The 16,032-nt window shown below is 38.1% G+C and overlaps 1 protein-coding gene across 4 annotated transcripts in view; it reads right to left on the bottom strand.

Moving 5' to 3' along the window:
- Window positions 1–278: 278 nt before the first annotated feature.
- Window positions 279–16,032, bottom strand: part of AHRR (aryl-hydrocarbon receptor repressor) — a 70,351-nt gene continuing 54,597 nt past the window's right edge. For all 4 annotated transcript variants that reach the window (XM_040588066.1, XM_040588068.1, XM_040588067.1 and 1 more), the window contains 8 exons: window positions 14,859–14,948; window positions 13,414–13,543; window positions 11,834–11,967; window positions 10,281–10,480; window positions 8,508–8,620; window positions 7,434–7,575; window positions 3,758–4,833; window positions 279–1,373 (listed from right to left, as the gene is read on the bottom strand). In XM_040588066.1, the coding sequence (XP_040444000.1) occupies window positions 1,276–1,373; window positions 3,758–4,833; window positions 7,434–7,575; window positions 8,508–8,620; window positions 10,281–10,480; window positions 11,834–11,967; window positions 13,414–13,543; window positions 14,859–14,948 (1,983 nt within the window). In that variant the 3' untranslated portion in view covers window positions 279–1,275. The remainder of the gene's footprint in view (window positions 1,374–3,757; window positions 4,834–7,433; window positions 7,576–8,507; window positions 8,621–10,280; window positions 10,481–11,833; window positions 11,968–13,413; window positions 13,544–14,858; window positions 14,949–16,032) is intronic.

Raw genomic sequence — 16,032 nt, forward strand, 5'->3', positions numbered from 1 at the left:
TCAGGCCACATTCTCGGCAGAGACAAGACCTTGATCAGCAGCTTTAGCATTGATAATAATCTTATGCTATCTGTGGACCCAGTAACATCTCAGACTGAGGCACATTCTTCGAGTTCTTAGAGCTTACAAAAAAAAAAAATAAAAAAAAAAAAAAAAAAAAAAGGAAGAAAACCCAAAAACCACCTCTCCCCCAGAATTCATGAGTTTATTCTGGCTCAACCTCTGGAGAGTTTATGGCTGAATAAATTTGAATGGTATCATCAGTCAGGTGTTTTAGGGTTGTGCTTGAGGGATACAAATACCAGCTCATTAAGGATAAAAGCTAAACACCAGTGACTGAAAATATTTTAAACACTACTTCTCAGTGCTAGCTTTTAAAATAATCCAAAGCAACAGCAATCCCTATGAAAAGGCAACTATTTAAAAGAACTGCTTTGTCTTTCATGTTTTTTTTAGCATTTATTTCCTTTGTTCTTTCCAAATGGTGCAATATACCAAGTCCTTAGAAGGAAGTGGTCTTTGCTTACTATCAACAGTACTTAGTGATTGTCCAAAAAGAGGATAAACTGCTGGTCTGTAATAAGCACTTCTTAGGAAATTGCTGAATGTGTGTAATAACTTAGACTAGAAAGAATTCCACTGATACCACATTTTTTTCATGTGATACCTGGAATAACAACTTGGCCACAAATTAAGTGGGCCAAATTCAAATATGATTTGCAGGATAAGTGTGTTTTTCTTGGGTTCACACTTTATGGAGTGATAAGGAAGCAAACCTGACTGCATTTACACAGGAGGGAGTCAGAAGATGACAAATCACTTCTGAGTCACACGTTCATCCATCCTTCTAGAAGGCATCTGTTACATCTCTGATATCAGATTAAATTCTCCTACATGCAGAAGCTTCATCTACCTGTATAATATCGATTAAGATGTGTAAAATGTGTCTGGGTTTGTTGGAAATATAAGAAAAATCATCCCAACTGAATGAAATAAAGCAGTAAAGCCTTAGAGTAGATAATGTCGACAAAATAACATTTATTCTGTAATGGAGAAATATGTAGAGAACTGCTGTTGTTAATATAAACTGCTTCTGCATTAAAGAGAGAAATCTGGCTGGTATCTTTCTCCCACTGTAGTCATGCCAAGAGATATTTCTGAGCACAGACAAGGCATTCAGTGGCACAGTCCTCTACAGAGTTGCACCTGGTGTAACCGCTTACACCATGCAAAATGGCACCAGCATGTCCAGATGAGGATAACAGTGCTTTACAGTCATGTTGCATCAATGTAAGTGATGAGAGAAGATGCAAGGTAGTGCGAAACCAGGTCCAGGTAGTCCCGTTCAGAAGGGTGTGACAGTGAGTCCAAGCCTGGAATTAGATGAGCAGCTTTTCAGCAATCACGCTGTCACGTCCTCCACTTGCCCCCAGCCATCTATTCCCACTTACCCTGTCTCCACACTGTCCCATTTCTGCCAGGCAGCTGCACAAGAAGATGGACTGGAGAACATTCCATGTCTCATAGCACAACTCTACCAGTAGCTGTGCAGTCACTGCACAGTGTCTGGCACCAGGTCATAAGCGGTGCCACTACTACACCCCAAGCAAAGGGCTGTGAGAGCAACTCTGAGAGAGTCTGAAAGAACTGCTGCTCTTATTTTTGCAGACAGTGAATCAATGAGGCAGAGGTCGTGCAGCCCCATGGATTTATGGCAGTCTCACTCTACATGAGTAACCAGTTTCCTTGCCCAGAAGTATTATTGCAATTTGGCTTGAATTTTTGTGATGGGAACAGTGATGTACCAGAGAGCAGTATAAATTCCAGCATTGTGGTCTCACTTCAGAATGGGGTCTGATGTTGCATTGCACCCACTGGCAGAAGTATTAAGGCAAGGATATCAAGACTGTCTCAATAAGAGGCAGCATGTAGCCGACGGGGAGCTGATTTACCTCAGACATCAAAAAAGGTGATGTGATGTTCTTATGGCTTGGGTATGGTCCGCTGGACCTCACTTTAACGCAGATTTAACTTGAGCTACAGTAAGACGTTATTGCCTCTCTTTACTGTCCACTCTTGCCTTTCCTCTGGGAATACTGTCTTCTGCAGGACAGTCATCAAAAGGTACTATTTCAGATCAAACTTAACTGACATGCAGAGAATGTATATGTTTACATCTGCCAACTTTAACATACAGGCAGTAATTTCTGTCAGAGAAGACAGACAGTCTTGGAGAAGAGCAGCCTCCCAGGTGCAGAACCATTCCCCTACCTGAAAACTACACTTATCCCACATATTTATAGTATTTGGGAGAAGTTTACGCCACTTTTCTGGCATGTAAAGCCATGCCCTTAGCGACTAATACCTCTAGAATTGAAGACATTATAATTATTTATAACATTTTGAAAAAGAAAACATTCATTATAGGGCTTCCTTCAAAAAGCACATATACATCTAAGCTTTTTTAAAATGATGTGTTTTTTATATAGGTGAAGTTGATATAGAGTTGAAATAGTGCAATTTTACAACAAAAGTTAGTGCAGGACTCAAACTACAACAACAACAAAAACCAAAACAGAAATTGTAGGTTGGTTTGGGCTTTTTGTGAAAATAAAAGTTACTGCCTGGGTACAAAGGAAAGCATACGGATCTGCTTTCAAAAGCACCAAAGTGCATCAAAGTGCTTCTGAAGGTATACATCCTCCGATTAGCTCTTGGTGAGATTAAGATTTTCTTTTGGGAATGGAACTAGGATGCTTTTGAAAATAACATATCTTGTCTTAGTGTAGGATTTTGTTTTGATGTTAGGTGATGATGTCTAACAAGCTGCTATCAGTCAAAGAAATACTATCAAAAAATGGATTTCCTTTGTTAATGTTACAAGTAACAGCAAGGAAAATAATCGGGGCAATATTTTCTTCTCATGTATATTTAACAGCACTTTGTAACTCATTTCTAGGAGTGGATAACATCCCATTGTTCAGTCTTTCAAACAGGAACATGAAAGGCTGATGGCTTTAAAAGGGAAAAATAAATATGAGTACTAAGACATTAGTATTATCAAGGAAACCTGGGAAGAACTTCAGTTTGAAGTGCAATAATTTTTAATGCATTTTATGAAAGTAATTTGTTTTAATTAATGCTAACCTTTTATATTAAGAAGTTGTGTTGGGAAGCCCTTGCCTGTTGCCATCTATTTAATGTTGAGATAAAGAAATAGCTGATGCTTCTCATTAGAGTAGCAAAAAAATAAAAATGCAAAAACTCCTAAGGTAAACTGGCCACACTGAAAACCATAAAGGTTTTGTCTTTGCATAGAGGTGTCACACCAGCTTGAGAAAAATAAACAGAACAAAGGCAGGAAACAGAAATAGCTAGACCTTGGCAATAAACTGTAGACAAGAGAGCAAAGGCGCTAAAGACAAATTAGCAGGTACACCTGTGCAGTTGGTAAAGATTATTTTTCTGTGCCTAAGGTTTTATCTTTCTTTCTTTCCACAGATCACTAAGAGAAGGGCAGTAGGGGGAGTAGGGAGCGTAGGATGTGTGTGTGTCTGTGTCTGCTTTTTCTCATACACAGATGCACACACACACACACGCACGCACAAAATCTTTCCACTGGCTTTTAATTTTAGTAACTCATTTAACCCAGCTGGAAGAGAATCTACAACTTCTTGCTTTTAACATTATAAATACTCCAAATGTTACAAAATCTATTGTAAAAATGTACATTCAGTGGTTTTATGAGGCACGGGACCTGCTAATGTATTTTCAGGGAAGCTCGTGTGTACTCTGTTCTGTCCACTGTTGGACAACGGTGGAGAATCCCGGGGCTCACGCTTGATTGCTTGAACCAAGCAGGGCGTTTTAAATTCGCACGGCATTTTGAACACTTCATTATTGTGCTCTTTCTCCTGCCCTGGGCTGGGGCTGTAGAAGTGGCCGTAGCATGCTGTGTGTGACAGGCTGGGCATGCTTTCCAAACACGCAGATGAGTTCTGAGGACAAAACGGGGCCACCTCCTTGCTATGTGAACCCTTGCAAGATCTGTTCTGGTTTAGGTTGCTGGGGTGATTTGCTACGATGCATTGCCAGTTACGTGGCGTGTAGAGGCAGTGCCTTGGCTTCTGACAAGGTGAGGCTGGCTCACAGAGGTCCGGTTCTGTTTTGAGGTGCACTCTACTGGGGTAGCTAAACACCTGCTTTCTCACCGAGCCATTCTCATCCAGCCAGGCTCGGTTTTGCGACATCAGGTAGTTATGGGCAATGTTTTCCGAATCAGAATCATATTCTGTTTTGATAGGCATCTCTAAGGGAAAGGCTGCGTCATAGGCAGACTCTGAGGATATCAATGGTCTCTGCGATTTCGGATGGTCCGTTGCATAGTTCTCCACACAACACTGTTGCACACTTGAGTAAGACTGGCAGTTTTCTGTGCTCCCCCAGTGGGAAGGGCAAGTTGATGCTAAATTTAAGAAACTTTGGTCTCTGTTGTAGAATGATCCAGCTCTCCTGTTTGAACACGTGCTCATTCGCTGGCTCATAGAACAAGAGCTTGAGTTTCTTAAAGTCCAGCTACTGTTTGTGGTGCAGTTGTTTTGAACACCTGAAACTGATGTGTTGGAACTGAGAGGTTCCTCTTGCATAAAACACTCACTGTTTGTATGAGGCTCAAACTTCACTTTTACATTATCTTGTTCGTTTTTTACTGCTGTCCAGTTAAGGTGTTTCCACTGGCCCAGAGTTTCAATGGCACTGTTATAGGGAAGTCCTTCCAGGTTCCCTTTCAAACTGGCAAAACCGCTTAGTATCTTCAGTTGTTCATCTTCTTCCCTTTCAATAACAGTAGAAAAAAGATCAGTCACTCAGAGGTTTCTAAATGTATGTTTTCTGGGATACAGAGTGGTTCAGCATACAATACAAGCGATACTTTGTCCTTAACTTAATATGGGACTCTCTCACACTCTTGTTCATATAACCTTTGCATTTGTTTGAGAGAAAAAAAGTGTGTGCACGCATCTGGGCATCAATGTATGTGCACAGCTACCTTTCTGTCACACTGTTTCATTTGAATTCTGACATGCATTTAGACTTCCATTTCAGGCCCACAGTTCACAAAAAACCTTAAATATTGTAGTATATTATGGTAACTACTTTACAAATTTGTTTTTCCTTTGAAATATATCTAAACAATATTTGTGTGTGGAAAAATCCAGAGAAAAAATGCAAAGAGAATCTGAAATCTTAATCTTTATAAGGAATTATTTAGACACTTAAGAACTTTCTGATCCAAGTGGTTTGAGGGAGAACCATGAGGATTTTATATTTTGAGAATGCAAAGTTAGCTGAGAGGAAATAAAATGCCTGAATTAAGTGCCCAGAATAGTCACAGATGTTCATATTGGGCGTAGGTTTGGTTTACATGTCTAACCTAATTTATGTTCTTTCGTTTTCTAAGATGGCCAGTGAATTCATTTTCCATGACCTCCAGCTGAAGTACTCAACATTAGCGAAGAGATTTATATGCCTGCTGCAACAGTTTTCAGAACTTGGGGTCAAAATCTTTAGGTTCAGGATCTGTCCTGAATTCACTATTATGCTGATTCCCGACCAGGCAGGACCAGTGCTACAAAACCACCCCCACCTCTCCGAAGAAGAAGTGGACATCTCAGTAATAAACAAGTGCATGAAAACCTGGAGACCTAGAAAGGGTTTTATAAGGCTTTTTCTTAGCGTGCTATTAACTTTTTCCTTGGGTTTGGACTCAATGTGCAAGTACAGGAGTCTTCCAGTAGAGGGGGTCCATGTTGCTGCACAGAGAGAATGTCCCGCTGCAGTAAACGTACACCAAGAAAGGGGAACGTTTTCTCTCTTTTTTTCCATGAGGTATTCAATATTTTCAGTCCTCTGATAAATATTGTTATTGTTATTATTGTTAGTCTTGAGATGCAAATGGTATGACACAAGTCTGCTGCAGAACTAGCTTCTCTGGAAATGGGCTAATTGGGAAGCATGTCACAACTGGGAATGCAATATTGTCACAAAAGCTTAGACCGTTAAATGAAGAATTTTACAGTGAAATAGTATCTAGTGAAAATTCTGCAGAAGAATGTATATTTCCAGGAAGGCAGCATACATTTTAAAAAAAAAAAAAAAAAAAAAAAAAAAGTAGTAGTAAGGATGAAGTCTATTGCAGCCTACCAGGACCACAGAACTGAATATAATCTCCAAGGCCAATTCTTGTAACACTTCAGTCTGCAGGTACTACCAAGCACAAAGGAAGGATTTTAACCACTCAGAGGGTAAAAATGTAACTAAATAAACATCAAAAAGCATGCTTAATTACAAAAAAAATATTTGGAAGTAGAGAACTGAATACAAGAAACAGCCACTTTTAATCTGTTTCTTAATAGAAATCCATTCCCTCAGACAGCATGATGATGTTTGTGCTGATCCAGTAAAGGTGAAGAGTTCCATCACCCTCAGGTGGGAGCTCCTCTGCTATTCACATGGATCCTGGGAGATATGCTGCCTGCAAGGTTTATCTGCTCTAAATGTTCAAGGACTTTTTCATTTATTTCTTCCACCTGCAAGGCATCCTAAAGGAAAAACACAGTGATAACAGCCACATTTTTTTCCACTGGGCCAGATGGTGGCTGTGTACACCTACTGGCCCCTGCTTATTCAGTCCACTCTGCTATCTCTTCCCTCAGACCAGCTTTAAGGGATGCCTTAACAAAGCCTAGAGGAACTGGAACAGACAATCCCATGGGGGAAGGCAGAAAAGCCTGCTTGGGAGGAAGGGGTAAAACCCAGTGGAGTGGTCCTCTTTGAATACAAATCCGTGAGATCAGCTTCCATTCCAAGGCTGACCCTTCAGCCAACTAGATGTATCTATCTACAAACATACAATCAATATGAGCATCCTTGTTTAGATTCTGTTGAACATCCACAACTAAAACCTTAAGCTCAACTGCCATCCATAAAGAAAAAAGAAGAAAAAAACCAAAACAGAAAGCTTGACCTAATCAAATGTTAAAAAGTAGAAAAACCTGGATACTAAATCAGCAAAACATTTCAGCTTCAAAGTAAAAAAAAAAAAAAACAAAAAACCACAACAAATTTTTGTGCAAGAAAGTAAAAACATTTTAATTATCAAACATTTTTATTTTGAAGTATTCTGATTTCTATGTATGTACACTCAACTTCAGAAGGAAAAAAGACTGAAGAAAAGAAATAAATATCGTTTAGGATTATAGCAGCCATTTCATACGATCCAAGATAAAAATGGATTTCCATTTCATAAGTAAACTAAATCCTTCTCATTCAGCTCTTCCCTTAGGACACTACAGTCCTTTTAAAGGTCTCATACATAAAGAATACATTTTTTTTCCTGAAATACAGATTTTTTTAGTATTGGAAAATATACTTACTTTAACATTTGCTGTTGGGCAAGGACATATTCTGAACAACCATTTCGATACAGAAGTTGAGTGTTAGCTTGAACCCAGACCCAGTGATCTTCATTTGTTTGTACTTTGACTAGTGAAATGCCATTTTCTCCATTATTCTTTGCTATACAATTTAAAAGAAAATCTATTTTAATACAGGCAGTATTTAGTATTTTTTCTTACTTAAACTACACGTGAATGTTCACAGGTTTGTTTGCTGCCCTGGAATTATCAGCATAGGAAAGTACAAGCTAAAGTATGTCACAAAGCTAGGCAAATCAGATTTTAAAAATAAAATCTGAAAAGCCTAATGGGCACTTAAACTGTAACCAAGGATTTTTCAGTATTATTAGTTCATTACAGTTTTTCCCTCTCAGTAGTAGTACTATACCAACAAGAAAATGTTTATGAAAAATGGGGCTACGACAGAGGAATGGTTTTAAAGAAGTCAAAGGTTTCCAGCAGCTATGACAGATGGCTGAATACAACTCTGCTCAAGGAGAAGTTGCCCATTGGTGTAGACTCACCATCAAAATTTTATCCATTGTAAAATCTGAAATACAGCATAGACTCTCATATTGCCACAGCCAAACCCTGGAAAAGCATGAGTCAAAGCTGCAAACAAATAATGAGTTTAAAGGCAATACATTCTAATTTTCCTCTGTTTTCTGATCTTTGGGCAATAGAAGCATTTGTAACATACTCAGTTTTCCTCGAAGAGGGATAGATATTGTCACTAATTATGAAGGTCTTCACATAATCTTATTAAATTCAGTGCTGCCAATTTTAGGAAAGCGTATGTTGAGTATTCTTATTTACTATGATTGTTTATATATCTGTAAACTTGGCATCACAGTACTTCTGCCCACTCTGCAATAGCAGACTGATTCAGTACTATCTTTTGAGGCAGAGAACTCGTCTGCATTTTTTTAAAGGGATTTTAGAGAGAGGAAAAAAGAGAGTATTGGGAACAAAATTTGAAAAACCTAACAGGAGAAAAGACCAGGCTCTTTCTCCATAAACTGTATATAATCCAGAAGTACTTAGCAGACACACCTTTGATTTGGTTCTCAGCAATCTGTAACACATTAGTGAAAGCGGCACCTTCATGATGACTGTTTCTTCCATACATTTCTGCTGACAGCCCTGAATTACCTTTGGAACTGGAGCTGTAGAGGACAGAAAATGTGGAAAATACCTTGTCAGTGAATGACAATGCAGTAGAATCACAGACTCTGAAAGATGTGATCTTAAAGCTGTTGACCATTAGTGAAGAATCATGGTTTAAGTATATAGTAACCAACATTAAACAATTATCTGTTTCCTGCATCATTCAATTGCTCGAAGTAGTGTATGAGTGGAATTCTGTATTCAATTAAGAGGAATAGTTCTATTTAGGAATATTCTGCTCACGACTTACTATATCTGGAATAATAAATTTCAGCTTGAATTGAGACAAATGCTGTGTATATTCTGCTCTGCCTATTCAAAGTACATTCAAGTTACATACATCACACTGACCAGCAATGCACTTAAGATTTAGCATGACTTCAATTGCAATAATCATCACATGATTTGAATGGATTCCTTCCACTCTTTAGTTCAAAATGCAAAGGGCATGGAAAGGGTGCAAAGTCCATAACACTGCTTTACAAATTTTACCCCTGATTAAGACCATAAGAAAAAAAAAATTACTATATAAATTTGCCCACCGTCCCTGGCTAGCTTGCTCCAGGCATGAACCAAAGGAAACACAGAAGTTAAATGCCCACTTCATTCTTGTCAAATCCTTGGCCACTGTCCAGTCAGTTAGCAAAACTTAAGTAAAGTTCCTCTCTTCTAGGAGCTGAATTCTGATCATCAATTAATGTCACCTGGTCCACTGAAAAACTAGTAAGTGGAAATGACTTTCCAACTCTACTCCAAAAGCCTGCATAGTCCATCAGATCAGCCTTCCAGTAATTTAATTCTTGTCAAAAGGATGTATGTGTTAGAACCACATTACATGTCTGGACAGTAAATCCGTACATACACAAGCATATTCTAATTAAAAGCCAAATTATGATGCTGTCAGTCACACTGATGAGCATTTTGCTTCACAGCAATGGACCTCATTACTGTAAGGTTATATGTAACCAAATAAAGGAAAACATAATCCCAGCCTAAAAACATCAACTAAAATTCAATCATAGAAGAGTAACGAAAATAAGTGTTAGGAAGGAAATGAGTCTGAACACAATCTGTCCTGATCTTCTGTGATTGCTACCGAGCGATCAGCCCCAGGCCTTTTAGTGCAATTGTAGACTTATGTGTTCATAAGCCTTCTGTTGTAAGATAAACGCATACACCAAATACATCTCATTTCACTCTATGTGAACAAACACACACACGCACATTCAGCTTTCTGAAGTTTTCCTTTTCCTTTGTTTACTACCAAAATGCCCAAGTCCAAATAACTGCGCTACTAGAAAATGCTGAAATTTGAAAAGTCTCAGTAAAAATACTTTTTTTTCCACTTTTATAATTAGCAGAGTAACTTATTGTGTTGGTAACTTCTGAAAGTTAGGAAGATATTCTAACTTTCCAGGTTTTATATAAATTTTTATATATATAGGAATATAATACTTTATATGTATTATGAAGTATTTGATATTATATGATAACATTGTTGCTACGCATTATATAGTTAAATCCAGGTAGATTACTCCCTTTTCTAAGAACAGTTTTAAAATGGAGAGTTATTTAGCCTAATTTGTGCTTTTACATGCTTAATAAACATAAAGCCCATAGTATACTTTATTAACTGCTAAAATATTAATTTGAAAATACTTTGTATTCACGGCTGCTGCATCATCAGCTTTGTGTTTTGCCTTCACAAGCAGACTTTTCATCTTCATCTCTGTCACAGAAGGGAGCAGAAGTGGTACCACTATACAGAATAAGGACAGCTGAGGTGGCAGTACTGTTCCTGATGAGGATTTCTTCCTTTGTCCAAAAAGAAACTTTAGTTTGCCTTGGAACTGCATTGTCTGTTATAAAAAAAACCCAAACAACCAACAATAGAATTATCTTAAGCATTTAGTGTATAAACATTTAAAATGCTAGCACAACCTATGGATTGTGCTGTTTAACACCAAAACCAGTTTTGAAACAGGGAGAAAAACTAGGACCTTCATCGCGTTCATACAATTTAAACCATGCCATTTCAGAGGCTTGGTGAGTGGAGGTACTATCAATGGCAAAATGAGACATTTGAGGCTGCTTTCGTTTTTTTTTTTTCTCTCCTGTGTACTTAAAGTGGAAGTTCTGTGTGATGTTCTATTCACCAAGATGGGCAGCATATGGTGGTGCAAACAGCTATTTCCTCTGTGCCTCACTCTGAAGCTGGAACTATTATTTTTCTATGCTCTGTTCTCTCCAGTGAGATGGTTGCTGAGTTTCTTTCCTCTTGCTCAGCAACTCCTCTGGGAAGTATATGGACTGGCACAAGCCAAGGGCTTTGCAGGCACATGCCAAGGGAAAAGATATGCCCAAGACAGCCAGATACAAAGTACATAGCTTGGAAGAAACCATCCATCCCTGCCTCAAATCTCCATATAATCAGAAGAAAGAGATCAAGTTAATAGCAAGCTGCTGCCTCTTGGTAAAATATTACCTACCAGAAAATGATCAGAGAAAAATCTGTCCATTTGAGTTGGGCATTTTCCAGAGCTACAAGATTAAAAATGGGATGCAGAAATGACTTAACTGGTCCGGCTGTTCAGACCCATAGCCTTCCAGCAAACAAGCATCTGAGACAGAAGCTGCATGTCCCTGTCTCATGCCGATGCTCTCATTCTCCTCCCGTGTGTAAGTGTGAAACAGCACTGGTCTTTACTAAGCAAATGGGAAAGTGATTTCTAGAAATGAGCCACTCCTAGAGGGGTATTTAAGGACCATGTGAGAGACTTTCTAATTCTGTTTTTTATTATTAAAGGACCCTTTACAAAAGGGGAAAATAGATCACTATTATTCCTGTCCCATAAAGCAAATACTTTGTGCTTAAACGTTAATCATCGAACCCCAGGCTTGTCACACTTGTGCTAGGTCCAGTACAAAGCGAGGACAGATGTTGTCCAAAAGAGCTTAAAACATAAAAGTTTAAAGATTTTTTCCAATTTCAAATATCACAACTTCCTTTTCTCCCATTTTATACATATCTTTATACACATTAACAAATGTCTTTAGGTGTTTCTTGTTAGTGCGCAGTAAATGAAAAGCGTATCCTGTCTGTGACTTTCCACAATATTTATGTTCAATATTTATGTTGAAGTTCTTTTCATATGAAGTAATCAGGATCTACTATGTCGTGACTACAGTTCTCTCAGTGAAGTTATACTTACAAGGAAGCCAGAAGTACTGTCCAACAAGCAGCGAACTCGACAGATGAAACAGCGAGTTAAGAAGGGAGAATAATCTGTTGTCATGCTGTCGTTCTCCTGTGCTTTAAACAATTTACTGAGAATATATTCTTCTCCTAGGAACAACAGTGGAGGCATTATATATCAGATCACACTAAGAAAGAATGAAAATGTTCTGTTGCCAATTGAAGAAGCTGTTATGGAAATTGCTAAAAATTACTTTACGGAAGGGCGAATATTACATTGTATCATGCATAGATACATCTGCACATGCTCTACCAAAAGGAAAAATAAAAGCTTTACAATGGGAGTCAGGTGAATTTATTCAGAAACTTTGACTTTTTTATTTCCTGAGTTTTTGTGATTTTTAATGATGCAAAGCAGGGCAACAGATGTTGCTGGTTTTGAGATCAGAGATCACAGAAAATACATTAGAAAAAGGAAAGAAAATAAGGAAAAATGCTAATGCGAGAAAAAAACAAATGAACAGTGGCAGTTCAGCTGTTGCCTCCTTGTTTTTTAATGAAGCATTTCCTAGTTTTGGACTACAAGTGTGTAGCTTTTGAAGCACTTATCTCCCAAAAGACACAAGTATTTGTACAGAAGTATGAACTCCAGAACTGAATTCTCCACTGTATATATTAGGACACAAATTCCAAATACTTGTAACTTTTTATACTTTGAAATATTTGTGCACACTGTTTAGTTTGTTTTCTCGTACCTCCTACAAAATCTTGCAAAGTTCCTCAGATACCCAAGAATCTTGCAAAACATTGAAACTGCAAGAAATTCTACTGAAGTTTTGTGACTGTACCCCAGGACTTCAAAAAGGCTGCTGAAGGATTTCTTGCAAGTTTCTCCTCATCCAGGTGGAGACTGTGCTTCCTCAGTTTCTTTCCTCAATTACTTCCTCACCTTCTGGTGAAACGCATACATTTTGCTGAGATCAATAAATCTTTATAAAGTTAACAATTTCAACCCCATTGTATGTTCTGGTGTTGTGATTTCAGCTTAACGCTTTGTGTAGGAGAAACCTTGAGCACACGTATCCATCTGCCATCCTAGGGAAATAGACCCTCAGGGGAAAAAGTGCAGTGCTAAACCTGCTTGTTCTTCTGAAGACTCCTGACTACATGATTTTCCATGAGAAAACAAACAGCAGAAAATGATGTTGCCACTGTGGTACCATACAGAAACATTTTGCATGGGATGTATTTGCATTAATGAGAGGGATACTAATGTCCTGATCAGTGTGAACAAAAGGCTAGTAGGATGAAGACCGGTGCTGTTCATTCTGCATGGATAAGAATATCTGTAGGTACAATAGTCAGAGAAAAATAAAGGAAACACCAACTTTGTAGCCTCAGTGGCGCACACTACCTTATAAATGTCAAGGACCAGGAAGAAACATCATCTGTGGGACAGTAACATTACAACTGGCCACTATGCAGCTTCTCAGTGAAGAATCTGACTTGACAAGGAACAGACATGGGAGTAGGTGGGGTGCAGTTCTACCTCTGTACAGCGATACCTATATTTCCAATCAACACATACAATCCCACCTGTTTCTGTCTGTAGTTGCTGTCCAGACAACATCTGGGGAGGATTCATGGCCCAGTGCAGTTGTCTACAGAAATCCTGGCGATCATCCACGTGAATGTAATCATATATGTTTTGGTGCATTACATCAGTCTGAAACAATTACAAGGAATGTTTAATTTGTAAGTGTAGTGGGGCAGACACTTATGTTCAGGTTGATGCTTTCCTTAAAATAATGACTGCTGTAGGATACCTTCAGAGCAAAGACCAATTGAAGGAAGGTATTTCAGGAGGCCCTGTTTTTCAGCATCTGCTTTTTGACTTCATATTCTAAGGTGATTCTTTTTATTCTTAACTCTTGTGCACCTGCAAATGTGAGTCACAAAATAGTCCACCTGGCAGCCAGTGGCAAATGGCATCCCCCAGGGACTGATGTTTAGTTTCGTGATTAGTGAATGATGGGGCAGAGTGCACTCCCAGCAGGTTTGCAGAGGGTACCAGCTGGGGAGAGTAGGGTGGCTACTCAGACCTTGATGAGCTGTAAAAGTGGGCTGACAGGAACCTCAGAAAGTTCAGCAAAGGCAAAGTTCTCTCTAACTTTGGGCACCCCAGGAAAAGAAAGACATTAGCATACCGAAGTAAGCAGGGGAGTGCTACCAAGACACTTCAGAGGGCTGAAAGACATGACATACCAGGAGAGGAGAGAACAGGGTTTGTTCAGCCTTAAGAAGAAAAAACTTCAGGAAGAACTTACTACTCTCCACATCAACTGAATGAAAGGTTGCAAAGAAGGCAACGCCTGACTCTTCTCAGAAGAACAAAGTGGGAGGACAAGAAGCAACAGACACAAGTTGCAACATGGGAAACTGGCACTTGATATAAGTGGGAAAAAAATTACAGTCAGGGTGGTTAAACACTGGAACATGTCTTCCAGAGGGGTCACAGAAACTCAAAACTTGGCTAGATGAGTCCCAGATCAACCCGCTCTAACTGGGTCTGCTTTGAGCAGAAGGTTGGACTAGATGACCTCCAGAGGTTCTTTCCAACTACATGGTTCTGTTATTCTGTGACGTTACAGTACATTTATTATACACAGGCAAGTAGCCTAGACTAGCAGCATTGTATACCAAAACTGAAAGGAAACTTTTAGCTTTTGTAATGGATTGTGATTTTGTTAACAAAAGCTTTACAAAGGGAACAACATTACAAGGAATTCATCTTCACCTGTCAGACCTCAAAAAAAAAAAAAAAACCCCAACAAAAAAACCCAAACAAACAGAAAATTAGTCTGAAATGGCATAGAAAATAACTTCATTTCAGTAATAGTGTATGTCTAATCAGCAGTAGAAGGACAAGGTGAAACAACATAGAGTGCTGCATTTTAAAAAGCCAGTTAGCAGAAGTAACTACAAGAAAGTCATTACAATGACAGTGACTAAGTATTCTAAATATTTGTTCATATATTTACCTGATGAAACCCTAGATAGTCCACAATCGTCGATGATGCATAAAATATCATTCCATCTGCACTCACCACCAATGCAAAACCGTTCAGTGACTAAAGAAGGGAAAATAAAACAATTTAAAAGATAATCAGAAAGTAAAAAGGGTATAAAACAAAATAATTTTAAGAATATTCCAGATATATAAAAAAAAATCACTCTGCAAAAAAGTTGGACAGCAAATTTTTGCAGAAAAGCCTTTTTTACCTAACATGAAAAATTAGTAACAATCTGGAACATGTTTTTCTCTTAAAAAAAAGTTAGGATAGCTAATTACAGTGTAACCATATTACATTACTAGTTTATTATGTGCTTTAAATTGTATTTTGTCATTAATTCATAATTAAAAGTGTAATAGCAACCATCAACTACTTTTTTTTTGCTTTTAATTTAAAATATCACATTCCATAATAATTGCTTTGAATTTATATGCATTTATACATATCGATAACATAATAATCTCCAATAAGGAAATTAAACGCACGTGCTGTTGTAGCTATGACTTTAAAACTGGACATGTATTTTAAAGTATGGCTATTTTTTTGAGCTTCTATAAAAATATATACATAGCATAGTAGCATAAATGCAATGAATAAAAAAAGCAGGCAATAAATACTTCACTGATATAGACCAATATTTAGTCTAGAAAAAGCTAAACTAATTCTCATAGACTCAATGATGCAAGGAAAGCAACCAGATAAATCCAAAAATAAAAGTAAGGATTAAATGAAATACATGATGTAAACATTACGAGCCACCATGCTGCATTCAGACTAACTAATTTTGCCTCTCTTCCCCTGATAAAGATTCGGTAGCATATCTTCACTCCAGCAGGCTTGCATTCCATGGTAGTCTAGATGATCCTTTCGTGTGATGGTTTTGAGGTCTTTTGAGATTATACTTCTCATAGCTGCCGATGAAATTCTGATTATTATTATTATCCTTGCTTTACCTCACCTTTCTCTCAGTTTACTGTTGTAGTGATGTGCCTATTAATCCTCAGTTAATCCTGAAGCACAATGAGGGAAAATTTTCAATTGCTCAGTAACCAGATACACTGACATATTTTTGTGAGCTTGGTTCTCTTTTTGGTTCCTAAATAAGGACCAGATTTCCAAGACTGCTTGAAGCCTGTTCCCA

Source organism: Falco naumanni, chromosome 3 (assembly GCF_017639655.2).
Source record: "Falco naumanni isolate bFalNau1 chromosome 3, bFalNau1.pat, whole genome shotgun sequence".
NCBI lineage: Eukaryota > Metazoa > Chordata > Aves > Falconiformes > Falconidae > Falco > Falco naumanni.